The 17,721-nt window shown below is 39.7% G+C and overlaps 1 protein-coding gene across 2 annotated transcripts in view; it reads right to left on the bottom strand.

Annotated features, from left to right (window-relative positions):
• aff1 (AF4/FMR2 family, member 1) overlaps window positions 1-17,721 on the bottom strand; it is a 25,823-nt gene extending 8,102 nt beyond the window's left edge. The window contains exons 1-13 of one of the 2 annotated variants that reach the window (XM_051413397.1): window positions 17,506-17,721; window positions 13,100-13,220; window positions 11,014-11,853; window positions 7,241-7,282; window positions 5,063-5,149; window positions 4,433-4,466; window positions 3,298-3,355; window positions 2,611-2,743; window positions 1,481-2,500; window positions 1,303-1,391; window positions 985-1,201; window positions 712-806; window positions 57-120 (exon numbers count right to left, since the gene is read on the bottom strand). In XM_051413397.1, the coding sequence (XP_051269357.1) occupies window positions 57-120; window positions 712-806; window positions 985-1,201; window positions 1,303-1,391; window positions 1,481-2,500; window positions 2,611-2,743; window positions 3,298-3,355; window positions 4,433-4,466; window positions 5,063-5,149; window positions 7,241-7,282; window positions 11,014-11,853; window positions 13,100-13,220; window positions 17,506-17,522 (2,817 nt within the window). In that variant the 5' untranslated portion in view covers window positions 17,523-17,721. The remainder of the gene's footprint in view (window positions 1-56; window positions 121-711; window positions 807-984; window positions 1,202-1,302; window positions 1,392-1,480; window positions 2,501-2,610; window positions 2,744-3,297; window positions 3,356-4,432; window positions 4,467-5,062; window positions 5,150-7,240; window positions 7,283-11,013; window positions 11,854-13,099; window positions 13,221-17,505) is intronic. The other variant, XM_051413399.1, reaches the window with a different exon arrangement.

The raw sequence follows: 17,721 nt of genomic DNA, 5'->3' as shown, positions 1-17,721 counted from the left end.
ACTTGCATTACTGGGTAGACTGCAGTCATTTACTAAATTAACAAAGATAAACTTACCTCTGCATCGGCTTTGTGCTTCAGTTTTTTGGCTTCTTTTATGTAATGCTTCACTGGATACTGTCTACAAGTGAAGAAGCTTTATTAGAGGAGTAACAATTTACAAAATTTTTAATTCAAACTGGCAGCAATTTGATTTTAATCAGAGGAAACACTACCTGGAAATGTTGCTCTGGTTTCGTTGGATTGGTAAATTACTAAGCAATAATGCCTTTATTAATATATCACCTGTCAATTACTGAAAGGACAGGGTTTTTTGGGATCACTGCTTTTCAGACTCAGTGTAACCATGTGACAAAAGTCTTTAACTGACTCCAAAAACATGAGGAGCTTTATCCAAAATCCCCAGTCTTAATGACAAACAGTTGCTGAAACATTAACTTAACAAACAATACATTACATTTACTAAAAAAAGGTCAAATTAATTTCTCCTGCACACAAATCTGTGTCTGTAACAGTCTCAGCTTTTACAAAGAAACACTTTTGATAGAGATTTTATTATTACAGTGGACGTGTGATAAGGGCCCTTTTGTAAATTGGTTTCTTCCTTTGGAGAAAGAACTCTCAACCTGAACTTTTGTAACCTGTGATTTACTTGCAAAATCTCTTATTTCCTGGAGAGAAAAAAAAACAGCTCAGTGGAAATTTGTTTTACCTGTCGTCAAATCTCAGCAAGGGCCTGTTGGTCAAAACTTCCCTGGTGGGCTGTGAAGATGATGGGATGGTGAGGCTGCTCTTTGGGGGCTTCTGCTAGGATTGAAGGGAAGACATTTGATTAATATTGGAATAGATTCCCTTTTTATTGTAATAATGAATCAATAAGCAAACAATCATTAAAACTATGAGAACCAGCAGAAGCTTATTTAATAAAAAGAAACATGCACTAACTTAATATCCAGATACTAGGTGCTTATATCCTGACAGTCACCTTTTCAAGGTGTGGGCGCTCTGTGTGCTTTCCGCTGCTCTTCTTGTGCTTGCTTGAGTCTTTGCTCTTTACAGCCTTCTTACTGGTGTCCTGGGTCTCCCCAGAACTGCGTTTGTGTAGCTTTGAGTTTTTCACGGTGCCTTTGGGTGTCAGAGACTGCTGCCAAGGACCAGGGTTTTTCTTGGCTATCTTTTGCTCCCAGTCCTCTGTTGAATTGCTGTAGGTGATGAGGGCAGAAATCGTGATTACAATGAAAAGAACATTTAATATTAAAAATATGTTAATGTTATGTTATGTTATGTTATGTTAAACACCTACTCCAGTTTGACAGAAGGATGACTTGAGGAGGTATTTTTGTTTTCCAGCCTTGGTTTCTTTCTGGGAACAGTTTTATTGTCTACCTCAACCTAAAAGACAACAAATCACACACACATTAAAATAAAAACTTTCTTTATGTCCACATATGTTAACTACAACAGCCATTCATATTTCTCACATTTTGAGGTATACTCTTTTTGCTGGTTTTGGTGAGTTTGTGTGTTGTAGAAGCATCGCTGCCCCCTACATTTTGCTCTATGACCAAAGCTGATCTCTTTGCATCGCCAGGTATCTCCTGGCGGTTGCCGGAGGTCTTGGGGACTCTTGAGAGCAGACTTAGATCAATCTTCACCAGCAGGGATCTCGGAGGCCTGTGGGGGTCTTGAGAACTCTTGGTTGTGTGCCCAGTCTTCTCTGAGTGCTTGTGGGTTGCTTTGTGAGGAATCTTGGTGCCCTTCGGGCAGATGGTCTCTGACTTTGGTTTGCTACAACTGATTCTAGCTGGTGGGGCAAGCTGGTCAGGCTGAGCAGGACTTTCGGTGGGGCAGGAGCAGGGGTTCGGATATCGCACACCACATGATAGACAATGGCCGTACGGGACCTGTGGGACTTTAGGCTCTGATCCAGCCTTCCGTTTCTCCAGTGATGTGTGTTTAGAAATCCTCTTACTGTCTCTTTTAGTGTCACTGCTGTCCTTGCTTTTCTTGCTACGTTCTGTTTTCGTCTTTACCTTGGGTCTATCTTTGAAATACGGGTCTTTGTCTCGCGTGGCTACAACTTCCTCACACTTCACGCTGATAGCTGCTTCGGTGCGATCTGGGCAACCTGCCTTCGCTGGTTTCGAGGAGTACGTGGTGCATAAAAGTTTCCTGCTACAGGTGTTCAAATCAGCAGAGGGGGATAGTTGGCTACTTCGCTGGTTATAGTTGTCCTGAGGGCCTTCACCGTACTGCTGGGGTTTTCCAAGGCTTTCGGTGAACTCCTTCTGCAGAGGAGAAAGCGGAGGTTTAAATTCCCTGGTGGGGTCGATCACCTCTACACTGGAGTGCTTGGAGCTTTGAGTGGGCGGTGGCTGTTTGTGAGCGAGGCTCTCAGAGGCCTGTGCACTGCTATGACTTTCAGTGCTGGAGCTCTGCTGGCTGGACCTGATCCAGTTCCCCAACTGCCAGTCAACATGGGTCACTGCAGGAGCATCCGGCTGTAAAAAAACAAAACAAAAATGAATGAGGACGAGCAAACCATTTCAGAGAATGTATGTTCATGATCTTCGTTCAATCTACATGTACAAAAATGACAAACAGGAATTACCTCTGATTTAATGGAGTTGCTCACTGGCGGCTCCTCTGTGGTGCTTTCACTGTCCGACTCTGATCTGGAGCTACTCTCTGAGTCGCTGGAACTGGCGGACTCTACCCCTCTGGAATGTGCTGCTTCAAATGAACTACAGCGCACACACACACACAAAACACCACAATAATATGACACACAAGTGTTACAGTTATAATTAAACAACAAGCATTGTGGCCCACATGCCCAGCCTGCACTGGTAAACATTGTGTGTGAGGAAGACAAAGATGGGAGACTTTTTTCTTTTTTCTTTTTTTTCTTTCATGTTTGCCTTTGGCTCACTTTTGGCCAAACAAATGGAAGGATGCTGCCCTGCCCACACTTAGTGTGTTAGTGACTTTGCGACATAACTTCCTGCCTTAATTTGGAGATGATACACTTCTCAGTCAGAGGCACTTTAGGACTAATCAAGAAAATAATCTGCAGATGAACTGATGGTGGAAATAATTGTTAGTAGCAGCCCTAATGAAAATATCTGTAACAGTATCTTTTATCGGCAATGACCGTACAGTTTGTTGAAAACCAGCTTGTCTAACTGCATATAATCAATTAATCTTTTCCAAGTTCAGCAGTTTTTAAATCGGTCCTTGGCAATATACAGTCCAGTTTAACATTTTAAAATGACGCCATGAATGAAAAGTCACTTACGATGAGGAGTTCTGCTGGATGTGCTGGGATGGATCTGCAGGAGAGGAGTTATAGTTTTCTGAAAAACAAACAACAGAGGAAACAAACATTAGTCCAACATTAGAAACAACACAAGTACACATAATTGATAAAAATACTCACACCAATATGGATTTGGCTCTCATGCACTGCAGCTGAGCTGTTTTTTTTTTTTTAAACAGATTATAACTTATTAAACAATAGAAAGCCCAAACTTTTTAAAACCTAACCTGCAGTTAAAAGTGACGCCTTTATCGGCCCCAAGAGCTGTTTGCTCCCTGACAACATTATACAAGCACATGCTTTATTACAACTGATACTACAATCTGTTGTAAAAGGGAAACAAATACAGGTGATATACAGCTACATCTCCAGGAGAAAAGATTATAAAACTGTTTCTACACTTTATTAAGTTAGTAGTAAAGTCCTAAATTAATTTAGATATCCACATCATTCGTGTCAAGAAGACATGAATCGATCAGTCTTTGACCATCATATAGATTTTTCCCAAATCGTTCCTAAATTCCACACCGGTTTCATTTTTCACTGTATTTTTTAATAATACACACAGCAGACACACACTATATTTGTCATGTATATAATAGCCAGTGCAGCCACAAAGCATACTATAAAAACAAGTGAGTGAGATAATAACTGGTCAGACAGACAGTAACTCTTCATAAGAAATGTTTATGTTCAGCTACAACAGCTGGTCGACTAATAACAACAGCATTGTACATCAGTAAAAGAGAGGGCCTGAGAATAGTCAGAGATCACTCCTCCTCTCTTCTACACGACTGCCTCTTCCTCTTAGCGGAGACTAATTTGAGCTAAAATTGTAGGGTTGTTTCTCCCCTCTGGTATTTTGTGGCCAGTTCACAGTACTGAGCAAAAGTGGTTGTACAAGTTGCCATAGAAACAGGGAAGAAAAAGAAAAAAGACCGGTAGAAGAGATGACGAGAAGGAAAGAGAAGAAGATGAATAAATATCTACAGGTTATATAGCAGATGCTTTATGATGATACAAATCTGCCTGTTATCAACATCAATCACAGATATTTATTATGATGTTCATCCTTTTTCTGTGCCTGAAATGAACTCATTCCCTCATTACTCACTTTGTCCTGGATGTGAAGAGACATGCTCTGCTTCCTGTGAGAAAAAAAATAAGCGAGTTATTTAATCTGGGTCAAACTTTTGTTTGATTTAGATTTGTACAATCGCATCTACATTTACGCTAAATTGATCACTTTTGACTGATTTTGCTCATGATTTTGGCCATGAAAAAACTAGACAAAAAGGCCATTAAATCAAAATAGATCTTAAGATGAAGGTTCTCCTCAAATTTGCATGGTCATCTGGTAATTTTACACTAAAGATATCCTGTGTAGAAATGAGAAAACTTGATGGTGGAGGAAATATCAGTGTGTTTAAAACTGAATGTTATATTTGTTGTATAGGGTGAATGTGTCACCAAAAACATCCTCCATGTACCATGAATATCCATAGTGTATTGAACAGAAATTCAGCCATACATGAGTCCATTACTTGTGTAGCTAACAATGTGACCTCAGGAGGAAAAATGTAAATGATTAATTATGGCCAACCCTTGACTGTCAGTGAGTATCCCTCCACCACGACACAGAAATTAAAATCAGAGAGGGATTTTTGCACTAGAGAGGTTATAACTTTTTGAAGATTCACATCAGCTACAACAAATAAATCATTCTCAATCTTTAAGCTCTTACCTTTGCTGGGAACAGGGGCTTGGAGGGTTCACCAGTGCCAGGTGTGTGTATAGCTGTCAGGAGAGGGGGCCATGAGTGGGTCATTTCCTGTGGAGGGGAATAAATGTGATCAGGGTTGTCACTCTTTCTAAGAAATAATTTTCCAGGACCTTTCCAGGCCATTTTCCAGGATTTTTTCTTGAGAATACAGGGCAGCACTTCTCTCACAAAGGGTCATGTCATTTTTAATTTTCTTAATGGCTGAGTAGACCTGCTCTGAACAGTCATACCGGGCAGCTTATCCTACCAACTGTCGAGTTTCAGTATTTCTGAGGGGTTAAAACTATTAGATATCCAGGAAAACAGATTATTTCCAGGATATTTGGTCCTTTTATTCAATTTCCAAGTGTTTCCATGACTGTAACACCAGTCCCCTTAAATTTCCAGGTTTCCCAAGACACATGGAAACATGCATGTATTTTTTTTCTTTGCAACCTGACAACCCAGAAATAGCCAAATAAGAAGCTCACATTTTACATTTAAAAGAAAACTGATCGCCTTTATTAGAAAGAATAACTACAATTTTGGCAACATTCTGAACATTTTATACGAAATGGATTACCTGTCATAAAAATCCCACATAACCGAACAACTTAAATAAGGAAAATTGACTAAATTAGTGACCTCAGTAACTTTGGCTGGTGCCAAGTATGATGCAAAGTTCAAACTGGTTCTAGCATCTCCAAATCAACAGTCATGAGTTTACTGGCAGACGTGTAAAAAAAACAAGCAGTATTAATATTGGTAATCCTATAGATGCAAACAACGTGTGGATAAAAGGGCTCAAATATGAATAGCAAGAAACAGACAGGCCACAACCAGACATCCAACTTTATCAGATTTGACTGAATATTTTACTTTTGCATCATGCTGAACGAAGGGTCAAGCTACACAACTCTGTTTAACATTACAGGCCATTGGTGGCAGAGCAATAGTGTGAAGAATAAGTTCCTCTCACACATTAGAGCCTCTGATACCCATTCAAGAATGCTACTAGAGTAAATATCTAATAAACTAAAGTGTGTCAGGCTGCTGCCACTGTTTGCTGCTACTGTAGATAATGTATATGAAGGAATATCTTGGAATGAGTCAGGAAATACTTAAGGAATAACATTTTTATTTTGAAATTGTACACAGTTTTTCATTCTTTCCCCAGCACGTCAGTGGCCTACATGCTGGTCTTTGGAAACTCAGTTGAGCTGTGAGGGGATTGAACAATTGAAAATACACAAAAAACACAGTGAGCAGAAGACTATTGTATCAAAGTTGATAAAAAAGCTTATCGGCAGTTGCTCAAGTTTGTAGGATTGTTGGGCAACTAGAAACATGTGTTTGCTCTTCTGTGATTGAAAATTCAACATGAACAGTCAAATTTAGTTACAGCTACAGAAATTCAACATGACCGCTGAATGCTCTCATAACAGGGATCACAATTTGGAAGAATACACTTACTCCCCACAAACGATCAATCAGACAGCGTGACTTATGCACTCCCCTTTGTTGTGCAATCGGAGTTGTTATGCAGTTTAGGGAAAATTTTATTTCCAAATTTAGAACGCACCAAATTTCAATAACTTGAATTCTATTGCAACAATAACTGCAGCAGTCTGAACATCTACTTATTGTAATAAAGCACAATTTGCCCTTTAAGAGAGTCGGTGATGAAGTTTGTTACATTTTTCTGTCTATAGGCAAATGTAACAAACATCTGCTTTTGGGAAATATTACTTATTCATTCATATTTATATCAGTAAGTGTTATATGTAGTTCCTTTTTATGTATGGCTACTAAATTAAATTACAGTGTTTTGTTCCGTTTAGACATTTATAACATTTTTAAAAGTAATTTACAATCACATTCATAATATTGTGTGTAAAATGAAGAATTTATTCACTAGTAAAAGTTGCACATGCATTGCATTCGAATAGATTAGAAAATACATTGTGATAAAGAGTATCCAGGATGTAGAAAAGAGAGAGACAGAGGTATTTGGGCGGGCAAAGTCGATGTGAGTGAGTTATATATAGATATAGATATAGATATAGATGTGTAAACAAGCAGTTTAGATGTTTGGAACTCAAATGTTACATGTCAATAAGCCCATACCAACTGTATGAGAATTTAAAAAGCTTGACTTACCCTCAAGATGTCCTCAACACACTGAGCTTCATTTGTCCTTGTCTGCAGAAAGGAAATGAATAATTGTAAGTTTCCAAAAAGACCTGAAAAACCTGTATGCAATTATAACAAGAAGAGCAAATAAAAAGACTTGTTTAGAGGCTCTAGAGTAAAGAAAGAGTATTTGACAGTCGGGTTGGGTGATTGGATGAATACACTGGCTATCAGTGATGAGTTTTTTGGCAAATATTATATTTATTTTGCTAATTTAATGGTTCTGCACCCTCTGATGAATGTCGACCTGTAGCCTGGCCAGGTCGGTCAGGGTGTTAAATATTTTTAATTCTCAGGAAGGAATATGGAATAATTCAGCCCCTCTGGCACGAATCTTTGGCATAATTTAATATTCGTCAATTTCCATTCATTCATTCACACATTCTTTTACCCCTGTCCCTTAGAGAGTCAGTGCACCCCACTACCCTCTGAGCACCTGTGAGAGCTCTCTTCCACTTTAAGTGCATGCCAGGAAACAGCAGCCGCAGCATGCCCTGCAGCAGAGCGCATCCATTACGATCAAATGAAGCAGCAAACAGAGTCTGTGTCCATTGTATTTCGCCAGTTCACGGTACAGTAAAAATATATCACAAATCCGGAGAAATACAGGAGAGGGCAATAAAAAACAGGAATGTTCCGGGAAAACTGGGAGGGTTGGCAAAGATGGTAATGCAAAATACTGAAAACGCCAACTTTAATCTTTGTGTTATGAGCCTGTAAGCACAGAAAAAGTCTCCATCCAGAGAAGATAAAAAGAAACAAGCCGACATAGAGATCTTGCACTCTATATGTCCGTGGTTCTCAAAGTTGTGGGGAATAGAGACGTGACAGGTGGGGCGCGCCAAACGGGAGGAAATTTTCCTTTTATGCCTTTATATCTTTATCCAGACATCCCAACTGTCCCGGAAGTTCTGGGAGTCTCCCGCATACTGATAGCGGCTCCTTGACGCCCGCAAATGAGATCCAATCTCCCGGAATCTGGAGCAAGACCGGGCACTAGACTAGAGAGTGACTGCACGTATGTGTGTGTGTGTGTGTGTGTGTTTGTGTGACTATAAATGCAGCACGTGTGAGAGCAAACCGTCCTTATAGCTGTGTGTTGCCGCTTATTAGACCGATCACCCCCGGGAGCGACACCAAGTGTAACAGGAATTCCCCTCATACATACAACAAAGATCATACATTCAAAACAAAACACCCACAAACAAAGTAATCATTACTAGCCTACATGCAGTCTAAATTAAAAGAACATTAGATATGAGACCCTGAGAAAAATGTTCTTCCCTTTGCCACATCATATCTCTGTGAGATGGGCTTTTCAGCTGTTGCTTCACTGATAACAAAGTACAGATCTCAGCTGAACATTGAGCTTGACTTGAGAGTGGCAGTATCAAGCCTGCAACCCCGCTCTGAGAAATTGTGCAATGCAAAACAGGCTCATTGCAGCCACTAATGCAGGGATAAATAGACCTATCTTGCCAAATGGATTTCTCTTCTTTTCTTTTTTTAACAGATTTCAAAGTGGCACTTTTATTTTCTTTATTTTTGAACTTGCTGTTTTTTGATATAGATAGTTAGTTTGTATTTAGATACAACTTGTTACTATACTGATACTACTTGTTACTTCAATAAATTGGAACATTTTAAGCTTGTTGCGCATTTCATTAGCATTGTGTTGGGGTGATGGGGGCAGGTGGGGCTTGAAAATTCCCCCTTGTCCAAAGTGGGGAATGACCGAAAAAGTTTGAGAACCACTGCTTTATGTGAACATATATACTCTTGCTCCCTTATATATAATGGGGGTGGACAAAACATAACAAGCATCTATCACTATAATGCAGTCCTGCACTGTACATCCTCACTAACCACAGCCTCAAGCACTGGATGAGTAACGCAATACCAGTATCAGGCAGCAACATAGGCCAACCACAACATCAGATAAATACTCAGTTTGTTTTCAGTCCTGTCTTTCAGTTTTCTGAATGGACAGTGTTTGAGATAAGGTCAGAGTGAATGGGCCCCCAGAGCAGTTATGTAAGTTGGTGACAAAGCTCATTCATTGTTCTGCTGCGCCCAGGGGTGAAGTTATCAGAGGTACACACGTACACACACACGCACACACGCACACACGCACACACACACCCAGCTTGCCACATACACCGTGCTACGCACCTGAGTGAGACATGGCAATAAGCAAATATAGAAGGTACGAAGCAATATGTATGGCATTGGTATACTGCTACAACCATGAGTACAAAAAACAAACACAAACACAACATTTCACAAAACAACTACAACTTCCATCTCCTGAGATAAACTTCCTGAAATGTCATTGTGTTTTCTCTAATGTTTTACATTCTGTTGTGTTTATTTTATACATGAAATGTTGTGTTTAGCACTTCAGGACCTTCAGTGCAGAGGTCTGGAGAATTTGTGACTGTGTGTGCACAAAGACGTCTGCTCTCTGACCCATGACACCCTTTGTATTGACCAGCGTTAGGAATAACACATTACTGTAGTTCTATTACTTCTTCCAGTTAAGCAGTGTTGCCCAAAACAAGATCCCAATGGTTTGGAAATGAAAGGGACATGTCAGTATACTATATCCAAACATGTGGAACTTGGAGGAGTGAAACGTTGGTGAGAAATACGGGAATGAGTAACTGCCTTGCTATCCTACATTGGACAAACCCCAGCAGTGGAAATAGCAGCACATTCAGCACTATTGTGCTGCTGCAGGAGGGTAAGGGGGAGGTGTGGAGTGCTGCAGGTGCAAGGGTTGTGTGTGTTTATGTGTGACAGAGAACAGATGAATAGAGTTGAATTGGACTTCAGCCAAATTCTCCCAAACAAAGAAAGTCCTACCTGAACGCTTGAACAGTCAAGCAAGAAAATCAGAACTATGGACTATGGAGATCAGGAGACACACAATCCTCTTAGATCATAGTACAGTATATTATTCAAAGCCCAGACAACTGTGCCAAAAGTTCCACGCCTTTTATGTTTAATAGACTAACGTTAAACAAGTCGATTGTATTTGTTTACAGAGAGCCACAGTAAAACTGGAACTTCCAGGTTCTTCACCACAATTTAACATTTAATTAAAGAATCATACCCACATTTGTAGTAATGAATGTTACCAAAAATCCAGCCCTGCAACATAACCTTGCTCACCAGTGTGCCGTGTGGTTCACTCCATTTGTCAATCTCGGGATAGTAATTCCTTTGTAATATTGTTTGGCTTTAAAAGACCCACTTCCCACAAGCCCAAGACTGTTTTGGGTTTTAACTGTCAGCCTGACAGGTCATTGCTGACCTGGAAATGGCGACAGTGTATCAGCTCTCCCAGCAAATATTGCTATCAAAAGGGATAATTTGACATTTTGGTAAACCCACTTATTTGCTTTCTTGCTGAGAGTTAGATGAGAAGATCAATACCAGTCTGAATGCAAAATATGAAGCTACAGCCTACAGCGGGTTAGCTTACCAAAATCCAAACACCAAAAATCCACCAACCAGCACCTCTAAAGCTCACTAATTAACAAGCTGATCTGTACAAAAAGTGTAGAACCAACCAGTTGTTGCAGTTTCAAGGGAGGTGTAAATAGGACTATTTCTAGCCGGGCTAGCGGTTTCCTCCTGTTACCATTATATACGCTAAGCTAAGCTAACCGGCCATTTTACATAATACATAATATGACATCATATTACAGTTATGAGATTCAAGACAATATACTCACCTCCAAAAACTGAGGCAGTATCTTCGCTTTGCCCAGGTCAGATTTGTTGATTAACTCCGGTAGAGGCACATATGGCTCTGGTGAAGGCTTCAGCTCAGGTGACTCGCTGACCACCTGGTCCTGACCATCCATGGGTCGCACATACGCTGTTGGCTTCTGCGTCATGACAACGCTGGGCTGCTTAGACGACAGGAGTGAAGGAAAGGTCTGGGAGGGTAGTGAGTTACCCTTGTTGGCTTGAGGCAGCGATGCATCTTTGGGGGACTGTTTTATGTTAAATGCGGAAACATCCACGGTGCTGGCAGACTCAGAGTGGGGATCTGTGGACCCTTGAAGCGGATGTCTATCAAAGGTGTCCTTAGTGTCCATGTCAGTGTTATCATGGTCACCGGGACGCAGGAAGGGTCGTGGCTTAGCATCAGGAGACTGAGAAGACATTGCCTGGGAAAGCCTGACACGCTCCCTGAGATCTGAGTGGGCTTCACTCTTCTTTTGTTGATGTGCTGAGTGGCTGAGCTGACTGTGGTTCAAAGACGCATTTGAGGAAGCAGATGAATGTTCGTGGTGGTTAGGAGAAAGTGAAGCGGTGGATGTCCTCATGGGCTGAGAGGTGTAACCGTTACTAGAAGGGGTTCTCTGACTTTGGGTGGACTGGATCTGGTTATGGAATGGTGGTTTGGTTGATTTATCTGAATTTGGCTGACCTTGATCTGACTGTGGGAAGGTTACATAAGTGGGAATGGCTAACGGCTCAATTGCAAAGGGATAGGGATTATTCACATCTTCATAATTGCCCAGCATCCTCTGGATTCGATTGGAAAGCTCATCCCCTTTGTTTGTCTAAAAAAAAGAAGGTAGAAACAATAAGTTAGCAGAGGATAAATATCTCACTTTACAAATAATCTTAATCTTTTAAACATAATTACACTAAACCAAATATCTTAAAGGACCAGTTTGTAGGATTTAGTGGCATTTAAGGGCCTATCTAGATGTTGGTTCAGTAGATATAAACAGCTCATTTTAAAAGGTAAAGTGTTTGTGAAATATCAGTTTAATATTTTTAAAGCTTTATAAACTGTCAGTGAACTATAAGCACCATAGCATCATAAAGATTGTCAAAAACATATTAATATTTGAAGAAAGGATTTTCAAAGCAAAGATTTGGGTGTTTTCTGCAAACAAGTGCCTAATTTCCCGCGGGGGTGGGATATCACCTTTTCAAAATGCTATTTTCGTCTTGCCAACATCTGTAGTTTCAGTTTGATTTACTCTCTCAACAGTGTCCTCTGACTGTCTACATGAGAAAGAGAGGAGTTTATAAAACAGATGATGCTCTCTTCTTAGTCGGCTTCAGATATTATCATCCGCTCACAAAAACTGCACTTACAGTAATTAGGCTTTACGAGCAGCAGCAAGTGATTCACTGATTCTTCTTGCATTTACAGACAGGCTGCCCTATTGTATTCACTGTATGGAGGCTGTTGGGGGCATTTGCAGCCTCAGAGGAAGAGTACAGACTGAAAACAGGTCTTTATGATGATATATCTAAATATCTAAAACACATTTTTATTAACAGTTAATATCATCCTAAAAAGATGCAGGAATTTCTCTTCAATCAAAGATAAAACAGAAGGGGCTCTTTGTAGTAAAGATACAAATGCTCTATCAAGGATTTTAAGTAGGGTTAATGCATTTATAATACAACAATTTACATATGATTATTATGGAAAGCACAATAACCAATTTCATAACAGTCTGTTATTTGCAAAATGGTGTAAATGAGTACAGCTAAATACTGGAAATGGCCTTTTTGAGACTGACCTCTGCAGCTAAACCTATGCCTTTGTCTGAATGATGTTTACTTGTAGTACTTGTAAAAGAGCACCTTCTTTGTTGAGATCCCTCACGCACAACACTGTTATGGTATTGAACCATTACAACCTCTATCTAAAAAGCAGTTGACATTAAGCATATTTCTATCCATAAAGACTACAGTACAAGTCCTGTTAAGAGGCTACACTTCCATGAGGCTAACTGACAGTGTTATATGATTTGAACATTTCACTCCCACTATGCGAGTCTTTACCTTGTATGGTTCCCCAAAGAGTGGCACATTCTCAGGGTTGAGTTCTTTGGCTTGGCTTGTTTCTTGGTTCCTCTGTTCCCATGCCCGGAGGCGAAGAAGTTTCCTTTCTTCGTTGTATACACTGTAGAACGTTACAAAAAAAAGACAGATCTTAAATTAGAATTGCATTTACAAGTGCATCATTTCACCTGTAACAGTAAATACCATTACCTTGTTAAATGCCAGGGGTAAAGAGGCAATAGTAAAGCTTGACTCCCTCCATCAGACTATTAATGACATGCTCCACTACTCAATGACTGAAGGAGATTAAAAAACAGCATGTTCTTTACAGCTGTATTCCGTATTTGTTTTGTGATTTCCTATGCCTTTAAACACATTTTAAACCTCAGAACAATGAATGTGACTGAGCCTTATGATAAAATCAGTTTTGGCAAAAGACATCTGAAAATTTAGAGACTACAAATTTATGGCATCTTATCACAGATTTATCTACCCTGGGGATGGCAGCAGTGTCTAATGGGAGAAGAAAGTGCCCATCATATCTACAGACAGCTGTAATTAGCCTCACAGACGCCATGAGGATTCACTGCAACATTCACATCTGTTGTCTCTGGTCCCTAAAGATGGCACGCAGCCCATGCAGACATCAAAAGGATGATTATGACTACTAGTCCTGATATGATGCCAATGGCAGAAAAAGCTTGTTTACTATAGTAATATTACATTGTGGAAAGCAGCAGGCCCCATGGGATCAGGCCTCTTTTTAATACTTTTAATATACTAAAGTGAACTGAACATTTATCAACATTTTGCCATTTTGTAGTTTTCTTCACAAAATACAGTGTTGATCATCCACAGCAACCCCAGTGGGATGCATCCATGGCAACAAGTGGAGCAGTACAGATTTGGGACTAAGCCAAACAGATGAGCACTTACTCATTAATTTAGCAAAGAGACTGGCCAAAGTACTAGTACAGCACAAACTGGCACTGCCCAGTCACAGGCTGTACATCAGTGCTACTCTGTGGGTAAAGCACCATACTGTGCCTGTATTACACTTATACACAAGCACCTTACAGACATAATTAGAAACAGCTCCTGAGAACAATATCAGGAGTTGAATTATTGATAAGGCTGGAACATAAACTGTCCAGAATTAGAAATCACATTCTTCAATATTCAGTCAACCTCTAATCATTTAATAGTTAGTGACATCTGCACAAACACTCTAGTTAACCCCTTTGGACCAATGTCAACTATGTTAAGCAGTCTGGCTGCCCCTGTTGGCAGTTTGGTAGGCAAATTTCTGTCTTTTGTACCTCGTGCCCTCTTTGTGGAGCCTTCCACCAAGGTGAATGAGAGAGGTCTGAGTGTACAGCTTTAGCAATCACTGATGCCAAAGAAAAATGCCAGAAACTCACTGTTTACCAAAAAGGTGATAGATAGATAGATAGATAGATAGATAGATAGATAGATAGACAGATAGACAGATAGACAGATAGACAGACAGACAGATAGTAGTAGATGTAGACACTTCATCAAGCTTTAGGAGGCAAAGTATCCCAGCTTTTTTGTCAGTGATATAGATTATACAGAAAATCCTGCAGTGAAGTACGGTAGAGCTGCAGAGATTACCTCGCCTACAAATCTTGTTACCATCTGTAAGAAAACATTTTTGTTTTGTTTGTTAGGTTTTTTTTTGTGAAACTTAAAATCGTGACGCAATAATGATCAGTCCCACTAATCGTTAATCATATCGCAATCGCACTATTAGAGTGAGACTGCAGTCAATCGGCATCGGCAAATAAGCTGGTATTCACCAATATCAGTGGCCAATGTTTATCTGTTGTGTCAAATCAATTTTGCACTGGCTAAATGTTTTGTTGTTTATTGGAGAATAATCACCGCCATTTTCCAGCAGTGGCACAAATTGCACGCAAATAACGATGTGCTTAATTGAGTGAGCGGCTGTTCAGCTCTGCGTCTCACATCTTAGATGAGAAGGGAAATAGAATGAGCTGCAACAAGAAGGATATGCTTATCATTGCACATGATTTTGTTTCCCTGTCACAACAGGGCAAACCAATAACAAAAACATCAGTAACGGCATCTGCAATCGGCCACATTGTTATTTTAAACATCTGTATCGGCCCAGAATTCCACAATCAGTGCAACCCAAGTCTGACACATTTGAAAACCTTCTCAAATATAAAGAAACCACAACAACTGATGCAGAACCACCTGAACAACCCGATAAAATTACCAATACAAAAAGCTAAACAGTGACATTCTCACTCTTTATTTTGCCATTGATGCACAAAGTTTCTATGCACCTCTTAGTTTCTAAATAAGTTAAAAAGCTGTCTTTGAGTCAGGCTCCTCAATCATCATCTAAAAACTAGGCTTTGAGAGTTCATACCAAAATGCATTTGACTTAATACAACAGACTGTAACAAATGTTTCAGCCAAAAGGATCTCAAGAAAGAAATAATTTTTAAAATACATTGTACTTTATTGGACTATCAAGGCCACACAGTGTTTATAGATGCAAAGCCTCCGACACAGTTCAGCAGCATTGCATAGAGGAGGTGAGGGTTCCTGGCTCAGTATCTCCTCTTTAACAATGACATGACCCCTGAAGGCCACTGAGACTGAGAGGCAACCTGGGAGTGATGTAGTAAGTGACGTTTTTGTTTGTTTCCATAGAGTGCTTTAGGAAAATTCCAATGTTTTGAGCAGCTGCAATTATACTAGAACCACAACAATTAAAACGATAAACAGAAAATGTACTATTTGAAAATCAATTTGATCTCAATTGTGAGATTTGTATATATATAAAATAGTAAATAATATAACGGTAAACTGAATATCTTTGGGGTTTGGAGTTGGCTGGACAAAATAATTCTGACATTTTCTTTATCCAACTATTTCATGACATTTTGTATATTAAAAGTTTAACTGAAAAAATAATCAACAAGGTTGTCTTCAATCTTCACATCCACAAATCTGTACACTGGTTACTGTGGTCAAAAAATATCAATTATATATATTTGAATATATTTCCTCTGTAATGATTTTCATTTTGTGATGAAACAGTTACAAACAGGATATTTTTAAAAAAAGGTCCCTCACTGCTGCAACTGAACATTTTTGATGCTCTTCTTCCTAAAACTGATAAACACATTCCTGTTGTAGAGTTTTGCTGCCAGTGTGCACACTTTCCCTATGCATATTAGGCATGGGACAATATGGAAATGTCTGAGAACTGCGACACGACATTATCACGATAATCCTAAAAATATACTTCACACTCTTAAAACGGCACTTAACCTTACATTTAGTCAAGAAACATATATTTCTTACTTTATTTCTGTCCTGTACTTATTTCCACACATCTGGTTCAACTGTTATTGGTAGGAGATACAACAGACTGTTGACTGTTTGCTGGCGAGCTAAACAACTTTATCTAGTCATGTGATAGTAGAAATTCACCACAATAAATTAATCTGAGTGTATCATTGTATATCAACTCCATTCTTTAATGCATATTTAACTTTAAGAAACACTGTTTCTTCATATATTGACAATGCTCTGACAATGCATGCGATACCAGGCAGCATTGGTTTGCATATCTACTTTTATTTGTCCTTTAAAAAGACTCCCAGATTCACTTTTTAGTTTTGCATACATGACCAGTATCTGATCTCCTCTTCTATCTGTAAAGCCATTTAACTGAGCAGTCTGCACAAGAGAGTTAAAGCCCCATATTTATAAAAGTAAATTAAGAGTTATTGTATCATAATAGTGCCTGATAGTTTTGAAAAACCTTTTGCACATCTCTCCTGCTCAGACTAAGTTGTATGTCGATGTTTCTAAGCGGTTTAATTTGGCTGCAGTGTATTTTCAATGTGATTTTAAACTCCATTTCCTGAGCTCCGCTGTTGTCCAACTCATCCAAGTTAGTCAAACGCGACGGAAGAAGATAAATAAACATGTAAACTAACACAAAACATCGTGTATAAACACAGCAGCCCCTGTTTAAAGAGCAGGTAAAAAAAAAATAAAAAAATCCCATCAGCCTGCTCTTTCCAGCTGATTCCACCTCCTCCTCGAAGTGCTTATCAGGCTAAAAAAAAAACAACCCTGCATGTCAGTTTTTAAACATAAAACTACACTATCCTCCTGATACAGTAACAGGAGGTTTCAAACTAAAACTTTCACTTAATTAAAAGACACTTGCTAACGAGCTGGCGAACCTTTTTTTTGTGTGTGTGTGTGTGTGTGCGTGTGTGTTAAGCTAATTAACTATCCAGGCAAGGCAGTCTGTGAAGCTAGCGCCCCAGCGGCTAGCAGGCGAGCTAACGGCGGTGGCGGCTGCGGCGGTGGCCGCGGTTGGGTCTGCCTACCTCGGCTGAGATGCCATGGTGCGCCCCTCACAAGGCAACCAAAGTTGGTTGTCATGTGTTTTCTGACAGTCCTCGCCGCGGTGTCCCCCTCCTCACTTGGTCACATTGTTTACCGGTAGGAGGTAATTTGTCCAGCTTAGATTAGCTGTCAGGCCGCCGTTGTTTGATAGTTGTCTGCTCACCGTCTGTTTAGGTTGTCCTCTCTCTCTCTCTCTC

The sequence above is a fragment of the Dicentrarchus labrax genome, unplaced genomic scaffold (assembly GCF_905237075.1).
Source record: "Dicentrarchus labrax unplaced genomic scaffold, dlabrax2021, whole genome shotgun sequence".
NCBI classification, from domain to species: Eukaryota; Metazoa; Chordata; class Actinopteri; family Moronidae; genus Dicentrarchus; species Dicentrarchus labrax.
The sequence above is the reverse complement of the archived record's forward strand: the minus strand, read 5'-3'. Positions and strand labels throughout refer to the sequence as shown.